Raw genomic sequence first — 16,984 nt, forward strand, 5'->3', positions numbered from 1 at the left:
TTAAACAATTCGGTATTTCTGTGAATTTGGTGTCAGAATTTTGATATTCTTGTAGTGCTGTGCTGTACTCAAATTTTGTTAAAATGGCAGTCACCTACACTGCATGGATGGACATGAACAATTATGGACCAACTATTTATTTGAGACTTTTCGCCTTCCTGATGCATGATTAGAACTTTATATTTTCTTATCTTAGATTACAATATAAAATTAAACGATGGGGGAGCAAGATGTCTGTGGTGGCTGGTGGGTGGTGTTGTATTAGAAAATACTATACTCCCCAACCCTATTGTTTTTCCTTAATTTTTTAATGAAAAATGGAGGTACTGGCTGCGGTGCGGCTGGCAGTATTAATTAAATAAAAAGTGTGTATGTACTGTACTGCAATTGACATTCAACGAGGTCCTTTTCCGCAATTTCCTAAAAAATGACTGACGACTAGTCTTCTTCCTCTTCTACGACGTTCCGCAGTCTTCGCTCGTGATATCTATATATACTAAATACGTTCTACACACTCGCACACCCCGACTGCGGAATTGATAAAACCCTCGAACAATCTCGGATTTTGATAGCTGCCCCCATGGCGATTCTCTCTGAGTACAAAGAAGAAGACCAGAAGAAGCCGACGGCGTCGACCTCATCTACGACGAAAACGTTTTCGGCAGCACTCGATCCGTCGGATCCGCTAGGGTTTTTGGAGAAGGTTTTCGAGTTCGTTGCCAAAGAGACGGATCTGTTCAAGAGCGACAATCTGGTGAAGGATGTGAATGCAGTGGTTAGAGTGGTCAAGGATAAAGTGGAGGCTGAAGAGAAGAGTAAGAAGGATGTGAAAATCGATGGGAATGGTAAGGTGGAAAAGCAGGCTAAAGCGCGGGAGCAGGAGGAAGCGAGGGACGATGCGGTCAAGAAGGAGTCTGCCCACCCCCCGGTTGAAAAGGCAGAAGAGGAGGTGGTGACCGAGGCGAAGGGAAGCGGGAGTAAAGCGGAAGAACAGGAGAAAGGGTCTCGAGGTAATTTGAACGCGGATGTTTGTTTAAATAAATTCCTCTATTTTGGAGTCTTTTCTTTGATTGGGCGTCAGCATTTTATTCATTGTAGTCTTGCTTTACTAGAGATTGTTGCTTGGACAACTGATGCAATGTGATGGAGTAGTAAGTTGACATTCGCATTAGCTTCTCTGGATTGCACCTTTTTGCATTCATGTGTCTTTCTTGAACTTTTAGCAGCCAGCCATTTCTTCAACATGAACAGAAGACTGACAATCTTCATTCTAGCTTCATCCAAAAGTCTAATCAGTATAAGACTAGTGTCTAGGATGTGTATTATAGCAATTCTCTCTGATCCTATAGGCATGGGAAGTATGGAAAATAAGGCTAATTCATCTTTAGCAGTCTCACCTGAAGTCTGAGGTTAAGCAGAGAATAATAATTGTGGGGTTTGAACTGTCTGATGCTGCGCGATTTAATATTATGTGAAAACAAGGAGGTACAAATCATTGTTTAATTGCCTATTTATTCATGTAGACTAGCATTCCTTCACTATAGTTCGAGACCCATGCCAAGCTATCAGAACCTTGGAATGTACATTGTATAAACTCAAGCATTTTGTGCTAATTCATTTGAGATGCTCTCTTTGTGTCAATGTTTGATTTTGTTTATATTGGCTCCTGTTCTATGTTTCTGGTTTTTATTTTAAAAGGCTTGTCTTGATTAGTGATGTCTAAAAGTTTTGTATCCCTTATCAGCTCCTAACAGAGCCAATGGCCTTGACATGGATACATACACTTGGGGCCAAACCTTGCAGGAGGTCAACATTACTGTTCCCGTCCCTCCTGGTACAAAATCAAGATTCATTTCTTGTGAGATAAAGAAGAACCATCTGAAAGTGGGACTCAAGGGTCAGCCAGCAGTTATCGATGTGAGTTTGGCCACTGTGCTGTGGTTATTAATCCATCTTTTCCCTATCATATACTTGTTCTAGTACTCAATTAACATGTTTGCTTTGCTCAATTATTAAGTGTTGCCTTTTATATAATTGCAGGGAGAACTCTTTCAGGCTGTGAAGGTTGATGATTGCTTCTGGAGTTTAGGTAGGACTTACTGATTTTCAGTTAAACTATGCATGTAGTGGCATGCTTATTGTTGTTAACAATATTCTGATGGCATCTTGTTGTGTTGTACTTGTACCGGTTGCATATTTTGAAATAATGTGTTAACTTAGTAGTGTCCAACTAATCTATAATTCAAATTCTTGCAGAGGACCAGAAATCTGTCTCCATTCTTCTGACTAAACAAAACCAGATGGAATGGTGGAAATATCTGGTGAAGGGAGAGCCGGAGATAGACACTCAGAAGGTAGAGCCAGAAAACAGCAAATTGTCTGATCTGGACCCAGAAACGCGGACCACCGTGGAGAAGATGATGGTAAGCTTTGATGGTCCAATTAGAAATCTAATTCATCCACCCTAATGGGGCTGTTGAATCTATTTGACTTTTTGTTTGGATGGAGGAATCAGCTGTGTGCTTTGAGCGTAATTGGGCTTATTTAGCATATACGCTAGGGGTGTGGGGGTAGAGTACTGATTCCTAAGGGGGTGACCCCTCCCCCTTAATAAATGATTAACCAAATGCTAATTTGACCTTCCTGGTAACCTGTGTGTGTTTGGCAATATATTTTTATGGTTATATATTTCTTCCCTCCTTGTGTGGAGTGGAGCCATGCCAGGTTCCATCCATCCATCCATACATCCATAGCTATTGCTTGGTTTGGTTTGCCCCTCTCCTCTGCTCTGCCCTTGTCTTGTTATGCTGTTGATTAATAAAAATGTTTTGGATGTATGACTTTTTTTTTTTTTTTGTTTTTCTATCTGTCTATCAGTTTGACCAAAGACAGAAGCAGATGGGCCTTCCTACCAGCGATGAGATGCAGAAGCAAGAGATATTGAAGAAGTTCATGGCAGAGGTGAATGAAGTTTGATTAGGCGTGGTGTCGTCTTTTCCATGCGTTTGATATTTTCATGTGAACTTTCTTTCTGAAGTTAGTATAAAATGCTGAAGAGACAAGTATGTACGTGATTTTTGGTTGCAGCATCCGGAGATGGACTTCTCGAAGGCGAAGATATCCTAAAGAGGCAGGGGGCTAGAGCTCGCTCTGGAAAACAGAGATAATACATAGAGAGGAGGAGGAGGAGGCAAGGCAGGACAGGACAGGACGGGATGGGACAGGAGGCAACATGAATGAATGAATGAATGAGATTGCGTTGTTGCCTTTTCTTCCTTTGCTTTGTGAAGTTGTTACTTCAGTGAGTGAGTCATGGGACCTTCTTTGCTGGACTAGAGATGGATGATCCTTATGATGGGCTAGCTTGAGATCATCATCATCACCATCATTATATATCAATTTGGGAACGCTTACTCTCTAGTTGTGTGTGTGTGTGTGTGTGTGTGTCTCTATTAAATTTGCTACTGCTGCTGCGTCGTGAATGGACTTGGTTGGTTGGTTGGTTGGTTGGTTGGTGCACCATCACTCATCAACTCACTCACTCCCTCCTGTGCTGTGCTGTGCATCTTTGCATTATTTGTCTGCAGGAGGAGCTAAGCTAAGTTAAGCTGGAAGACGAGTGGTGGAGTGGGGTATACTGCTACTGCTACTAATACTACTGCTACTACTACTAGTGCTATTATTATTATTATTTATTATTCATTATTCCCACAGCACAGCAGTGAACTCTGAAGGGTGAACTCGCTCAACTCTAAACTCTCTTAATAGGACAGGACATGATATAACTAGCTAGTGATCCGCTCATGAACCAACCAGCCAATCAATCAATCAGGTTGTGCCAGCCAATTACCAAGTATTCCTGCCTTGCCCATCGGTCCCAGATACACAGGTGACTGACCTGACCTGCTGCTTGCTTTATCAGGACAGGGATATATATATATATATATGTATCTTGTCGTCTTTTCCTTCGCCTCTCTCTCTCTCTCTCTCTCTCTCTCTCTCTCTCTCTCGTTAGTTTTGTTGTTGTCTCCAGGGCAGGCTCTCAGGCTCAGAATCTAGATTTAGATTTGCTCATGATTAATAATAAGGAATCCCAAACACTGCTGCTGCTGCTGCTAGTAGCTTGTTCCACTTGTAGTTCTAATCCTAATTCTAATTGAAGAATAAAAAAAAGAATGAAAGAAAGCATTATTACAACAACACCGCCGGCCGGGTGGGCAATGGTTGTTGCTGCTGCTGCAATTACACTTGACTTGATTGATATATCGCTCACTATTTTGTCTATTTTAATTTGTCTCCTTCCCAATGCATACATAAGTTAGAGTAGATTCTTATTATATTCGCCAGAAAGAAAACAAGAGATGAGTTTAATTTTGTTATTTAATGTCACCGTCACAATGATGCAACCAACACACATACACTACGCTACAATGCATGCATATTAGAGGGAGGAGGGAAATGGCCAAGTTGGTGGAAATGCACGATGGAATCGTCACCATCACCATCACCATCATCGATCCATCTCTATTTACTTTATTTTGCTTGCCCTACACTATTCGCTACCCTGCTGCTGTGCAAATCCGACTCTTCGAATATCCAAACCAGAATCTAGAGCAAGTGTGCACTGAGATACACATGCATACATACTGAGATTAAATTATAGTGGTAATAATGAAATGGGATTTTACTTCCACTAATAAAAAGTAATAATATATATATATATATATATAGTCAGATACTACCGATATTACATAGGGATCGATATGAATAATTCATTGTCTAGTTGGAGTTGAACCTGATAGCCCAACCCTGCCCAGATGCATTACAGAGTGACATTGAGAGTGACCTCTAACAACAACTTCCTCCATGTAACGACAAAAATAATACTACTCTACTATACTCCCACTACTTTTTAACTTCTTACATGTTGTAGTATGAGTTCCTTTATATGATTTGATTAATTAATTGAATAGTAATGCTCTGTTCCCCCACAAATATGTAACCACAGTTTCCGGTTTACCTTTACACCTGAATATTTCACCTTTTTCACTGCACTGCACTACACACTCCTGTCCCCCTTCCCTCTCATAATCCAGCTAAAACTTTGATTGATTACTTCTAAAGACTCATTCTTCATTGATTGCCGCTGTCCTGGTTCTACTGTGACTTAGTCTGTCTATAAAAGGGCTTTTCCTCCATTAAAGTTGCTTGTCTTCTTCTTCTGTATATGCTTGGAAAAAACAGAATTCGGGAGAGGATCGGAATTTGTACAACACGATTTCATGTATGCAGAAACTGGCTGATGTTTCCCTACTTTCAGAGCTTCTCTCAAGAAATTGAGCCGTTAGATGAGTTTTTCTCATTTGAGAAGCCCAATGCTTCATTGGTAAATTTATTGTCTTCTCATCTTGCTCACCCGGCATTTCTCTATTTCCTCAGAATCACCTCTATTTTCTCTTCTGTCTATCTTTCTTCACACTTTACTGGATCATTTTCATTTCTTGACTTATCATGGTTGTCTGCCCTGCTTTTTGTGGATTAAGTTTTATTTGATCTGATTCTTGGCGGGTTATGCTTTTAGTAGGTGATTTCAAGAATCTTGCTTCAGTTTCTTCTGAGGTTTCAACCTGAAATATGTTGATATCCATAATCCATTCTTCTTCATTGAAAAAAGCAGTGTTTTTTATTAGACTGCTGCTGTAACAATCCATCACCACTGGTGATTCTGTTTGCTTCAAAGATTCGGTTTTTTCCTATGAAGTTCTGCACTGACATGAAATTAAAGATGGCAGAAATGAAAACCCTTCAAGTTCTAAGTATGGTAGAAACAAGGAAGCACAGGAAAATCGTATCACAATCATTAGGACCGTGTTCTTCACGCAATCATCCCTTGCCATTTTCTGGGAATTAGTGTGGAATGAGTTGAATTTCCACTCTCTTCTTTTTTCAGCTTCTAGATATGAAGCTTTTAATTTTAATGTCTCCTCGTTGAGGATTTCACTTAAAAGATGGAAAATTTGGAGAAAAGTCACCTTTAACTTTTGGGTCTGAGTGCTTCAGTTTTCAAAGAAGAGAAGGTTTGCTGCCTGCCTAAATTATATATATATATATATATATATTATAGCCTTCCCTTTCTTGAAGGAAGGGTTTGTGATCTTTCTTCTAGTCGGTCACTTCATGTAGGGGTCAGCTTTGGTTGTGTAATCTGTTTTGATATTATCATCTATGAAATAGGAAAGTGCAGAGGTCTGGTTTCTGCGGGGCGACAATATAATAAAGGGACCATTATAACATATCAGTACAATCATGGGTGGTGGTTCAGTTTTCCTGTACGCGCGCACTGCTCAGTCAATCCTTTCCTTGCAAAGAAATTCTGAAATAGTAGTGTTGATGATTGTACACAGGGCATGCCAAGTAGCCTCATTCAAACATCCTCCCCCATATCTGACTACAACCTTGGTGGGGAAGGGGACCTGTTCAAGGCGCCCGAGCCTGTGATGTCGATCTCCATCTCCATGGGTGTTGATCCATTGGCAGCTGCTGCTGCAATTTCAATGGTTTCTTGTGGAGAAGATGGCCTGTCATCCCAGTTGCCGGCTGTGTCAGACATCATCAAATCATCATCTATTGAGAATGGGCAGCTCCTCCACCACCTCCGCGAGGTGTCGTATGAATGCGGCAGCAGCAGCAGGAAGGACATTCTGATTATGGAAGGGACTGGAATGCCTCTCTCAGTTCAAATACGTACGGATGACGAGGTTGTTATTGTGGATGACGAGGTTGGGGGCGAGAGTCCGTTTCAAAAGAGTGCTAGTTTGAGTTGTCTAAGGTCAATGGACAGCGTGTATAGTAATGACAATAATAAGGCAATCCCGAGGCCACCGCAGCCTGCTGCTGCTAGCAGCTTTCCAGTAGCATTGGAGGACTTTGGGGTGATGAGGCGTGGATTCAGTGAAGGCGACATAAAGGTCCCATTTTGAATATAGAGGATTTGTACTTGTACTTCATCTATCCATGTGTATGATCTGAGTGGGGTTGTGTTTCTTCTGTAAGTGCAGGCTCTTGGCACTGGCAATGGCGACATTAATCTCGTAGAGTCTCCACTGGGACATCGTCATCATCATCATCATCAACAACAACAACCTCAGATAACGAGCAGCCCCCCCGCCTGTGCTTCTGCTGCTGTGCCTGTAAAAGATCGGAGGGAAAAGCTGTCGAGATACCGGAGTAAGAAGTCCAAGAGGAACTTCAGCAGAAAAATTAAGGTGAGACTACTTAATGGAGTGAGTGAGTGACAACCAGCAGCAGGTTGTTTGTCCATTTATTAAACTAATTAATGGTTGTGTTGTGTGTGTGTGTGTGGGGGGGGGGGGGGGGGTGCAGTATGCTTGCAGGAAGGCGTTAGCAGATAGCCAGCCAAGAATTCGTGGAAGATTTGCCAAGACTAATTAACTGAACAACAACAACCGGAAATGCACAATTAAACCAGAAAGAACAGATTCAAGAATCCATTACATTCATTCCTCCTGCTCCACCACCACTTGCAAGCTGCACCTGCACCTGCACCTGCATGTATTATTTATAAGATCTGCTGTGGAAGGATAAGGTACGGTACGGTAAGGTAAGGTAAGCTAAGCTAAGGTAATGAAGGAGAGACAGATGATCCGCCAGTGCCAGTGCCAGTCCCAGCCCCAGCCGATGCGGGGCAAAGAGAGGAGTCATTGTAGTGTAATGTAGTGTAGATTGATTGGTAAATAAAATAGCAATCAAGTGAAGTGAAGTGAAGTGCAGTGCAGTTCAGTGCTATGCTGTCCTGAATTAGATTTAGATGATAATGTGTATATACTGTATGTTTGATTGATACTGCTCTAGCAGCTACGACAACAACAATAATAATACTGTTAGTCAGTCTTGGATCAGATCCATAGATGGCTAGGGTAGGCTTTGGTGTGCTCGTATGTATTGTCTGCAAGTATGTCTGTCTGTCTGTCTGTCTGTCTGTCTATCTATCTGTGGGCTTTGGTGGTCGCGATGCAGTTTTAAATAAAAACTTAGTTGGCCTATGGGCCGTCGGTCCATTAGGCTCCGTGGGTTGGCCCCTTTTTAGGTTTTGGCTATACGGCGACGTTTTATTCACCGCCTCTCCCCCTTTTCCCCTCTCCCTTTCCCTTCTGCCTGCCTGCCTGCCGGTCTTGCAGTTGGTTACAATTTTTCTTTCGCATTTGTTAGCGTTTGTTTGCTGGGAGAAGAACAGAATAGACCATTTTATTATTGTACCCGGGGAAGGGGAAGAGCTGCCGATCAAGAAAGAGAATGGCCAGCAATCTATGCCGCGCATCCTCCTCCTCCTCCTCACTGATTGCTAGATCCGGATTCTCCACCTCCACCGCTCGCCGATTCATTAGCACCACGGCTCAGCTCCTTCAGAATCAGCAGCAGGAGTCGGCGCTTTCCAAGGACCACAAAGAGACGAAGATCCGCGAACAGGTGCCGAATGAGGAACAAATGAATTCCAATATTATCGAAGATGGCGGTAGCGAGGATGAGGGCGTGGACGACGTTAACAAGGAGACGGGCGAGGTAGGAGGCCCTCGGGGGCCGGAGCCGACCAGGTACGGGGATTGGGAGAAGAACGGGCGCTGCTACGATTTCTGAGCGAACAATCAAATATTGGATGGGTTAGATGGCATGGTGTAGGCTTTGATTCGAGAATAATAATAATCTTGTCTTGGCTTGACTGGACTTGTATTGGATAGGTAGATATATATATATATATAGAGAGAGAGAGAGAGAGAGAGAGAGAGAGAGAGAGAGAGAGTGTGTGATATTGTAAAACCATCTATAATCTATCTACTTTGACTTGGAGTTGCCTTTGCCTTTGTGATGAATACAAGTCCCTCTCCCCTCCTAATTCCCTTCCATTCCCAAACACACACATACCCTGGCCTTCCTTGCTTCCTTCCAGCCAGCCAGCCAGCCAGACTGCCAATTCCAAACAAGGCTGGCATGATTCGGCAAGGCCGATTATTCCCTTGAGATCATAACAGAGCAGAGCATAACATAAAAGACCCCAACCCCAATCAAGTCCACCGCATCTCAGTTCTTCAACCCACCACCACCATCACCAATTCATGTCCACGCTCGCGCCCGCGCCCTTCTTTCCTAGTATTTCAACAACGGTAGTAGTTGTTGTTGCAGCAGTACTACTTCTCCTGATTCTCTATGCACCTGGTTCCAGAGGGCAGGGCATCATCAACAATAATACTCAATGCCCTTCTTCGTCCTCTTCTTGTGGCAGCATCCGAGACATTCGGTTCCCTTTCAGATTGAGGACCGACCCCAGCTCTTGCGGATACAACAGCCCTTATTTCCAGCTCGACTGCCTCAACGATCGGCCTCTTCTCACCCTCAATTCCAGGCGCTACTATTACGTGCAAGAGATCAATTATGATGACTACTCCGTCAGGCTATCCGATCCCGGCGTGTTCATGGGGCCGGGCAGAACAAACCTCTCTTCCTGCCCCCTTTACTCCAACACCTACGATGATTGGCCCGCCACCATCTTTGCCAACTTCCTTGATTTCAATGTGCCGGTAGCCTTTATCCACTGCTTGTCTCCTCCTCCGGTCAACTCTAAACAATATGTGAAGGCCCCTTTCTGCGGCAGCACGACCCGAATCTTTGCAAATTCTTCCGAGTTTCATAGTTATGCCTTGGTTGGAAGGTTTGTGGTGTCGGATCTGGAGGAGCTGTGTACGGTGGACATGGTGACTCAGGCCTCCATCCGTGGGCCTATGACCATGAGTGGTGACAACTCTTCTTCATTGGCGAGGATTTATGATGGGCTGGCGTATGGGTTCGAGCTTTCGTGGTTTCGAGTCCTTTGTGACGACTGTGAGAGGAGCAATGGGTTTTGCAGCTTGGAAGGGAACGCCATTACTTGCCGGAAGTACTGCAGTGAGGACATCCCACTTTCTAAGTTGAGCTTTAAATGTGAGTGATCTGATTGTGTTGGGATTGAATTGAATTGTTCCTTCTTTATAGCCGTGCTGCCTTTTGCCCGTAATGATTGGAATTGGAATGGACAATGGCGGTATTTGCTGCATTTTGATCCAAAATGTTATGGTTTAGCGGTTTAAAGTTTTGCACTTCGGCATTTTATTCATGGAAGCTGCATACATACATTCATTCATTCGTGTTCAATCTCCTGGTTCACACACACTCCACAATCCTTATGTTTCAGCTACTTAGAAATGATTATTAGTACTGTGATAAGTGTTTGTGTTGCCTAGTTGTAGTATTTTGCTGATGCTGGCTACATCATTGGTTTGATTGATTGCAGGTCAATTCGAGTATTGGGGAGGTGAGCTCTTCTCTTCTTAAATACACATTCATACAATTTATGTTGTCTTTGGGAGCTTTTTGCCTTGTAACTTAATACAACATTGTTGTCCTCCTTTTGTACGTGTATTCACAGTGATAATTGGAGCTTACGGTTTTTTGTCAATTGGTGAGTTCCAAAACCTTCTATTTATATCGTTTATGAACACATGCTTAATAAAAACTTTGCCACAGTTGTGTTTATGAATGAACTTGTTGCTGTGTGATCTAGATTCTAAATGACAAATCTTTTGCCTGGGGAATTGTGAAATATGCAGCTGGCCTTATTGGTCTGAGATTTGTAATTGGATTCCCTCTTCTCATGTGGCTCGTGGTGTACAAGTGGAGGAGACGGCATTTGTCCATGGATGAATCCATCGAAGAGTTTCTGAGGAGCCACAACACTCTCACGCCCGTAAAGTACAGTTACTCAGAGATCAAGAAGATGACCGAAAATTTCAACCAAAAATTGGGTGAAGGAGGGTATGGAACGGTGTACAAAGGAAAACTTCGCAGTGGGCCTGAGGTGGCAGTGAAGCTGATGGACCAATCTACGGCGAGCGAGGAGGAATTCATAAGTGAAGTTGGCACAATCGGGCAGATTCACCATGTCAATGTGGTGCAGCTCATTGGTTTCTGTGTGGAAGGCTCCAAGTATGCTTTGGTGTACGAGTACATGTCCAACGGCTCCCTTGATAGGTATATCTTCAACCAGCAAAGCCTAGACATCCTTGCTTTGAATTACGAGACCATGTTTGAAATTGCGCTGGGAGTGGCCCGCGGGATTGGGTACCTGCACCACGGCTGCAACATGCAAATCCTGCACTTTGACATCAAGCCGCACAATATATTACTTGACGAGAAGTTCAACCCCAAGATATCTGATTTTGGGCTTGCCCAACTGTACCCGGCGGGTGGCAGTACGATAAACCTACCGGCTGCAAGGGGGACGATAGGGTACATGGCACCGGAGATGTTCTACAGAAACATTGGGAGCATCTCGTACAAGGCTGATGTGTACAGTTTCGGAATGTTGCTGATGGAAATGGCGGGTAGAAGGAAGAGCAGGAACCCCCCTGCGGAAGATGCAAAGCAAGTGTACTTCCCGTGGTGGGCGTACGAGCAGCTCCGTGCGGGGAAGGACATAGAAATTGCGGACGGGATTGGGGAGGAGGAAAGAAGGATGGCGAGAAGGATTGTGATGGTGGGGCTGTGGTGCATTCAAATGGCGCCGTCGGATCGGCCAGCAATGAACAGAGTGGTTGGCATGCTTGAAGGTGATTCGGATATAGAGATGCCTCCAAAGCCATTCGTTGCTCCGCGGGGCATGGGAGGAGGAGGTGGTGCTGCTGCTGCTGCTGAGGATGATGGTGGTGGAACATCAACATCGAGAACCTACGCCGTAGATTATATCAATTGGGATTTATGAATGGATGATGATTATTGATTCTTGTACCATGTATGCTGCTATGGAACAGCCATTAGCTTGTAAATGCAAATGCAATTGAGGGGAAGGGAAAGGGAAAGGTAGCTTGGACAGAAGAAGAAGAGTGTATGAAAGAAGAATTGAAGATGTACGGATAGATAGATTGATAGAAACCCCTTTCTTTGAGGTTGAAAAGCTAATAAGCAACTAAAAGCATACATTTGGATTTCCTGAGTCTATGTTCCGGACAGGACAGGACAGGACAGCCCAGCCGTGGGAGATGAGTGAGATGAGCTACCTACAGGCTACAGCCTACAACAACATTAGCAAAGCCTCATTTTGACGGATAATGGGCCCAGCCCAGCCCAATACGATATCCGCGTATGCACGAGGCTTCTCATTCCTAATAATCTATAATCCACCTGTAACAACAACAATAACAATTCATAATAATAATTATTATGGGTTGGCTTGATTTTCAGGGATTGAGCTACAACCTAAATCCATTTTTTATACACGCTGCATTATTCTATTTTTTCAAGTTGTATATTTTTATAATTTTGCTATATATATATATATCGTGTAATCTTTTTTTTTTTTAAAGAGAGTGATAAATAATTTTATTTTTTGGAAATAGATAAATAAAGTAATAAAAAGTTATGACAGAATGTAATTTATAAATATAAAAATTTGTATAAAATAATATAAGAGAAGATATACTTTTTACAATAAAAATTGAAGTTTATAGTTGAAATAATACGATGAATTGCTGCATTGTCGAATCTGCTACTATGTTACATAACTTGAATCGTTTTTAAATATTCTTTCTATTAGATTACATATTTTCACCATATTATAATATTAATTCAATAATCTTATATTATAAAAAATTAGAGATATTTTAAATATATATCTATAATGTACATCATTCAGCTATATTATATTACACTATGTATGGATACAAGTAATATAAAGATTATTGAGATATTTGTGTGTTCATTGAGTATATTACGGGGATTCAACAATATATCATACTACTATTATGTATGATTTATTTATGCAATCTTTTTTTTTTAAAAAAAAATAAAAGTAAAAATTGCTTTTTCAATAACTTGCAAATTAATACTTATTATATTTACCAATGATAAATCTTGCAATGACATCTTTTTTTATAAAAACGTTATAAATATTGTTAACTATATATCATTAAATAGTAAAGTTTGCTATTCACATGAACATCAACATTCAATTATATCAAACATGCATTTCTATTTATGAAATTCTAACTAGCAAAGTTTTTCATACAGAACAATATCTGTAGTTTATATATATAATTAATTCTTTAAATTCAAACCACCATATGATAAATATAAATAGGTTAAAAAAAGTAAAAAATTTGCTTCATTTTGAATTTCAAATCCCAATTCATTTATGCATTTTAAAATTAAACCATTAAATATAATTTAGTTTTGATTTGAAATTGAATTTTTAATTTAAATTTGATTTAAATAATATTTTAATATTGAGTTACCTTAGAAGAAATCCAATATTTTTATAGTAACTAGATGTGAGGCTAAATAATGTTATAAATTTGTATCTGAAACACAAAACAAACATCCTATTCCTATATATTATTTTCATAAACAGAATAGTAACAATTTATTAAATTTCACTTTTCATTTTTTAAATTATATGGAACCAAATTTAAGATCCCATTAAATTTTAAAACATCTCCAAATATTTGTCATATATCTTTCCACTGCTATCTAAATCAAATTCAATCGGAGAGGACTCAAATCTAGTATATTTCAAAATAATCAAAGCATTTGATAACACAGAATTTATTCTTTAATTTTGCATAACATATATAACAATATAAATATATATATATATATATATATTAAAGTTGTAGAAGAAAGATATTGAAAATCTAAAGTGATACATTATATGATATATACATAAATATTTATAAATGAAATGAAATGAATAATATATACGAGTGTGGGTTTGGCGGACAAAAAGTAGTTTGAAAATAGTCAATCATATTTGAATAAAGAAGAATGTGTTGTCTGTATAGAGGTAATTATCTATCTATCTGACGTAATAATTAAGGAGAGGAGAAGGAATTAACAGTGAATCAAGCAGAAATAGAGTGTAATAAATGCACCGAATTATTTCACAATGATAATAATAATCCATAGCAGTCAGTCAGTCAGTTACTATGTAATAAATGGGAAATCGAAAATCAAACCCTGCAGCAGCAGCAGCAGCAATGCGATATAAACGAGCGCCGCCGCCGCCGCATAAGGTATTGTTTTAAAAAGTATGTTTATTTTGTGTATATAAGTATGAATGAAGGCGGCATCTTTTAGAGGGAGGGAGTCTATGTTTCTAACTGCGCCTCTTCCCATCCTCCTCGTCATCGTCATCGTCATCGTCGTCGTCGCCCTCTACCTACACACATATATAACGCACGCACGCACGCACGCACACTCTCACCACCACTCGTCCGCCATTATTCTTGAGCGAGCTTCTGCTGTCCTCGCCCAAGGAAGTTTTACAGAAGAAGCAATCAATCAGCTAAAACTTCTACATCTACATCTACATCTACATGTGAGCTCCTCCAATCTAATCCAATCCAATCCAATCCAACTTCAGATCCTATTACTTTTCTTGTTCTTAATTAATCTGAATGTTGGATTTTATCTTCTTTTTTTCTTCTACGTGGATTTCGCCATCTGGTTTTGGTTCATCTGGGATCTGATTGTTGTTCTCTCATGCAGATCCAGTCTTAATCTTCATCCCTCGACTCTCCAGATTTCGAGGCTGTCGCCATCTCGGCAGATCTTCACTAGATTCAAAGGGTTTTACATAGTTCAATTTGTGACAACGCTGCTGAGGTGAGGTGAATTTCATGCCTTCATCACCTTTTAATTATTTCTGCAAAACCCCCCTTTTTTGTTTTTTTTTGGTTACTTACAATGTTTGGCAGTAGCATACATTGAGTTTGATGTGTTGAGAGAAATGAGAAGCAACAAGAGGTTGTTTATATATACGTGCATCATCCGGTGTGCTTAGATTCCTTGTTAGTTTGGTCGATTTTGTGCTTTCTATTTTACACTTGTGCATTTATGAATATATATATATATATATATATTTGGTTGAGCCGCGGATTTTTTAAAATATCTTTTTGGATTGACCGTTGCCGCCGCCACGTGTTGGCTCGATCTTTTTGTCCACGTGTGCAAATCCTATGTTCTTTAGGGTTTAGGGTTCTTTGTAAAACCAAGTTAACTAACATTTATTTGTGCATAGATGATGGGAGAGCCTATTGATTATGATGTTTTTAATTGTTTGACTCAAAATCACATGTTCAAAATGTTATGATAGTTAGAAAGTTTGAGTGAAGCATAACCATGTTCAAATCCATTTGTAAGAAGTATGCATGAGCCTTGGAAGTTTGATTTTTGTGCTGAGTAGCTATGAAACTAGTTAGTAATTTGATGAATACCAATATATATATATATAATGTAGGATGGAACACCAAAAGGATGAAGCTGTCAAGGCCAAAACTGGGGCCGAGCAACTCATCAGTCAAGAAAACTACGTGGAAGCAAAGAAGTTGGCCTTGCAAGCAAAGGCTCTACATCCGGAGTTGGAGGGCATTGGGCAGCTTTTGAGCACAATAGATGTCTACCTGTGCGCACAGAAGAAGGCCGGCGAGAAAGAGGTGGACTGGTACAGCGTTCTCGGCGTGAACCCGTCTGACGCCGAGGACGTAATCAAGAAGCAGTACAGGAGGCTGGCTCTTGTGCTGCACCCCGATAAAAATGATTCTGCTGGTGCCAAAGGCGCTTTTCAATTAATTCAAGCGGCTTGGGATTTGATCTCCGACAAGGAGAAGAGGTTGGAGTATGACATCAACCGGGGCATCGTCCGTCCTGGTCATCCACCACAGCATAGTGCCGGAGCTACAACCTTTTATGATTTCATGCGGGCATCAGCATCAACAGCTGATAGAGATAGAGATAGAGATAGTGCCCGTGCCCGTGCGCCACCACCGTCGTCTACAGCAAGTCATGTACCTCCAGCTCCACCACGTCCTCCCTTTTGGAGAAATGTACCTCCGTCGGCTTCCACTACAGCAGCTCCGCCTCCCTTTTGGAGTAACGTGCCTCCATCCGCGGCTTCACCTTCCACTGCAGCTTCATCTTCATCTTCGGCTGCTGCTTCAGCCCCAACACCAAGTAGCAGTCGCGGTCGCAGTCGGGGTCGGGGTCGGGCTCCTACTTCTGCTCCTGCTCCTGCTCCCAGTCCTCCTGCTGCCACTGCCAGTGCTGCTGATGCCGCTCAACCTGTGGAAGCAGAGATCGTCATATTCTGGTCGCGTTGCCCACGCTGCAACATCTGTCATGTGCAGCCGATAAAACATCTGAACCAGATGGCCACGTGTACTACATGTGACGCTTCGTATCTGCTAGAATATATTGATACTCCAGGCCCACTCCCAACTGGATTTGCTGTTGCACCTTTGAGCCGATCTACTTGGTCCGGCGAAAGGAGATGCGACGAACAAGCAACAAGGAGGCAACGATCTCGGACAAGGTCGCGCTCTGGCTCTGGTGCTGCTTCTACTTCTGCTTCTGAGGCTCCTCCTTCCCAATCCCAAACAAATGGTGCTGCCCCTTCCGGGTCAAATCCAGGGGCTGAGCAGCAGCAATTTCCAGGGTTCGGGATTGGCAGCCGACCCTCTTATCACCATCAGCAGCAGCATACACATGCTGCAGGAGCAGGAAAAGGTCCAGCCGTGCAGCCCGGCCCCATCCCCAGCCCCAGCCCCTTCATGTTTGGAAGCAGCTATCCACAGCCTCCGCTCGCCGCCAACTTTGGGGGAATGTTCCATCCAACGTCGGCCTCCTCCCCCTCCCCCTTCGTGCACGCTGCCCAATGTCCTCCTGCAGCAGGATCCAGCAGCAAGAGACCTGCCACTGCCAGCAGCGGCCCTGAGATGGAAGGGGCTAAGAAAAGCAGAGACACAGAAGAGCCTGCTCGATTTGATTTCGACCTAAATGCCCCTCCTCCCAATGAAATGGGACCGAGCAGCCATGAAGCTGCTTCTGCGCCGCCAGGGCCATCGGAAAACTCCCAATAGCTTCCGCCTAGGGATGCTATTTTTGT

The 16,984-nt window shown here is 42.1% G+C and overlaps 4 protein-coding genes and 1 pseudogene across 4 annotated transcripts; all 5 read left to right on the top strand.

Moving 5' to 3' along the window:
* The first annotated feature begins 492 nt into the window (after positions 1-492).
* Positions 493-3,420, top strand: LOC127245829 (protein BOBBER 2). Its single transcript, XM_051266903.1, has 6 exons — positions 493-1,010; positions 1,745-1,917; positions 2,041-2,089; positions 2,257-2,423; positions 2,878-2,961; positions 3,088-3,420. The coding sequence occupies exons 1-6, from the start codon at positions 581-583 to the stop codon at positions 3,124-3,126; spliced, it is 942 nt and encodes a 313-aa protein (XP_051122860.1). The 5' UTR covers positions 493-580; the 3' UTR covers positions 3,127-3,420.
* A 1,826-nt stretch (positions 3,421-5,246) lies between these two features.
* Positions 5,247-7,908, top strand: LOC127245834 (uncharacterized; annotated as a pseudogene).
* Positions 7,909-8,313: 405 nt separating this feature from the next.
* Positions 8,314-8,655, top strand: LOC127245820 (uncharacterized). The gene has a single exon (XM_051266895.1). It carries the CDS (start codon positions 8,314-8,316, stop codon positions 8,653-8,655), a length of 342 nt encoding a protein of 113 aa, XP_051122852.1.
* A 5-nt stretch (positions 8,656-8,660) lies between these two features.
* Positions 8,661-12,321, top strand: LOC127245831 (rust resistance kinase Lr10-like). The gene is made up of 4 exons (XM_051266905.1): positions 8,661-9,993; positions 10,343-10,363; positions 10,478-10,510; positions 10,659-12,321. The coding sequence occupies exons 1-4, from the start codon at positions 9,132-9,134 to the stop codon at positions 11,807-11,809; spliced, it is 2,067 nt and encodes a 688-aa protein (XP_051122862.1). The 5' UTR covers positions 8,661-9,131; the 3' UTR covers positions 11,810-12,321.
* A 3,020-nt stretch (positions 12,322-15,341) lies between these two features.
* On the top strand, positions 15,342-16,958 carry LOC127245821 (uncharacterized). Its single transcript, XM_051266896.1, has one exon. It carries the CDS (start codon positions 15,342-15,344, stop codon positions 16,956-16,958), a length of 1,617 nt encoding a protein of 538 aa, XP_051122853.1.
* The last annotated feature ends 26 nt before the right edge of the window (positions 16,959-16,984 follow it).

Source organism: Andrographis paniculata, unplaced genomic scaffold, assembly GCF_009805555.1.
Source record: "Andrographis paniculata isolate CXL003 unplaced genomic scaffold, ASM980555v1 Contig25END, whole genome shotgun sequence".
Classification (NCBI taxonomy): Eukaryota; Viridiplantae; Streptophyta; class Magnoliopsida; order Lamiales; family Acanthaceae; genus Andrographis; species Andrographis paniculata.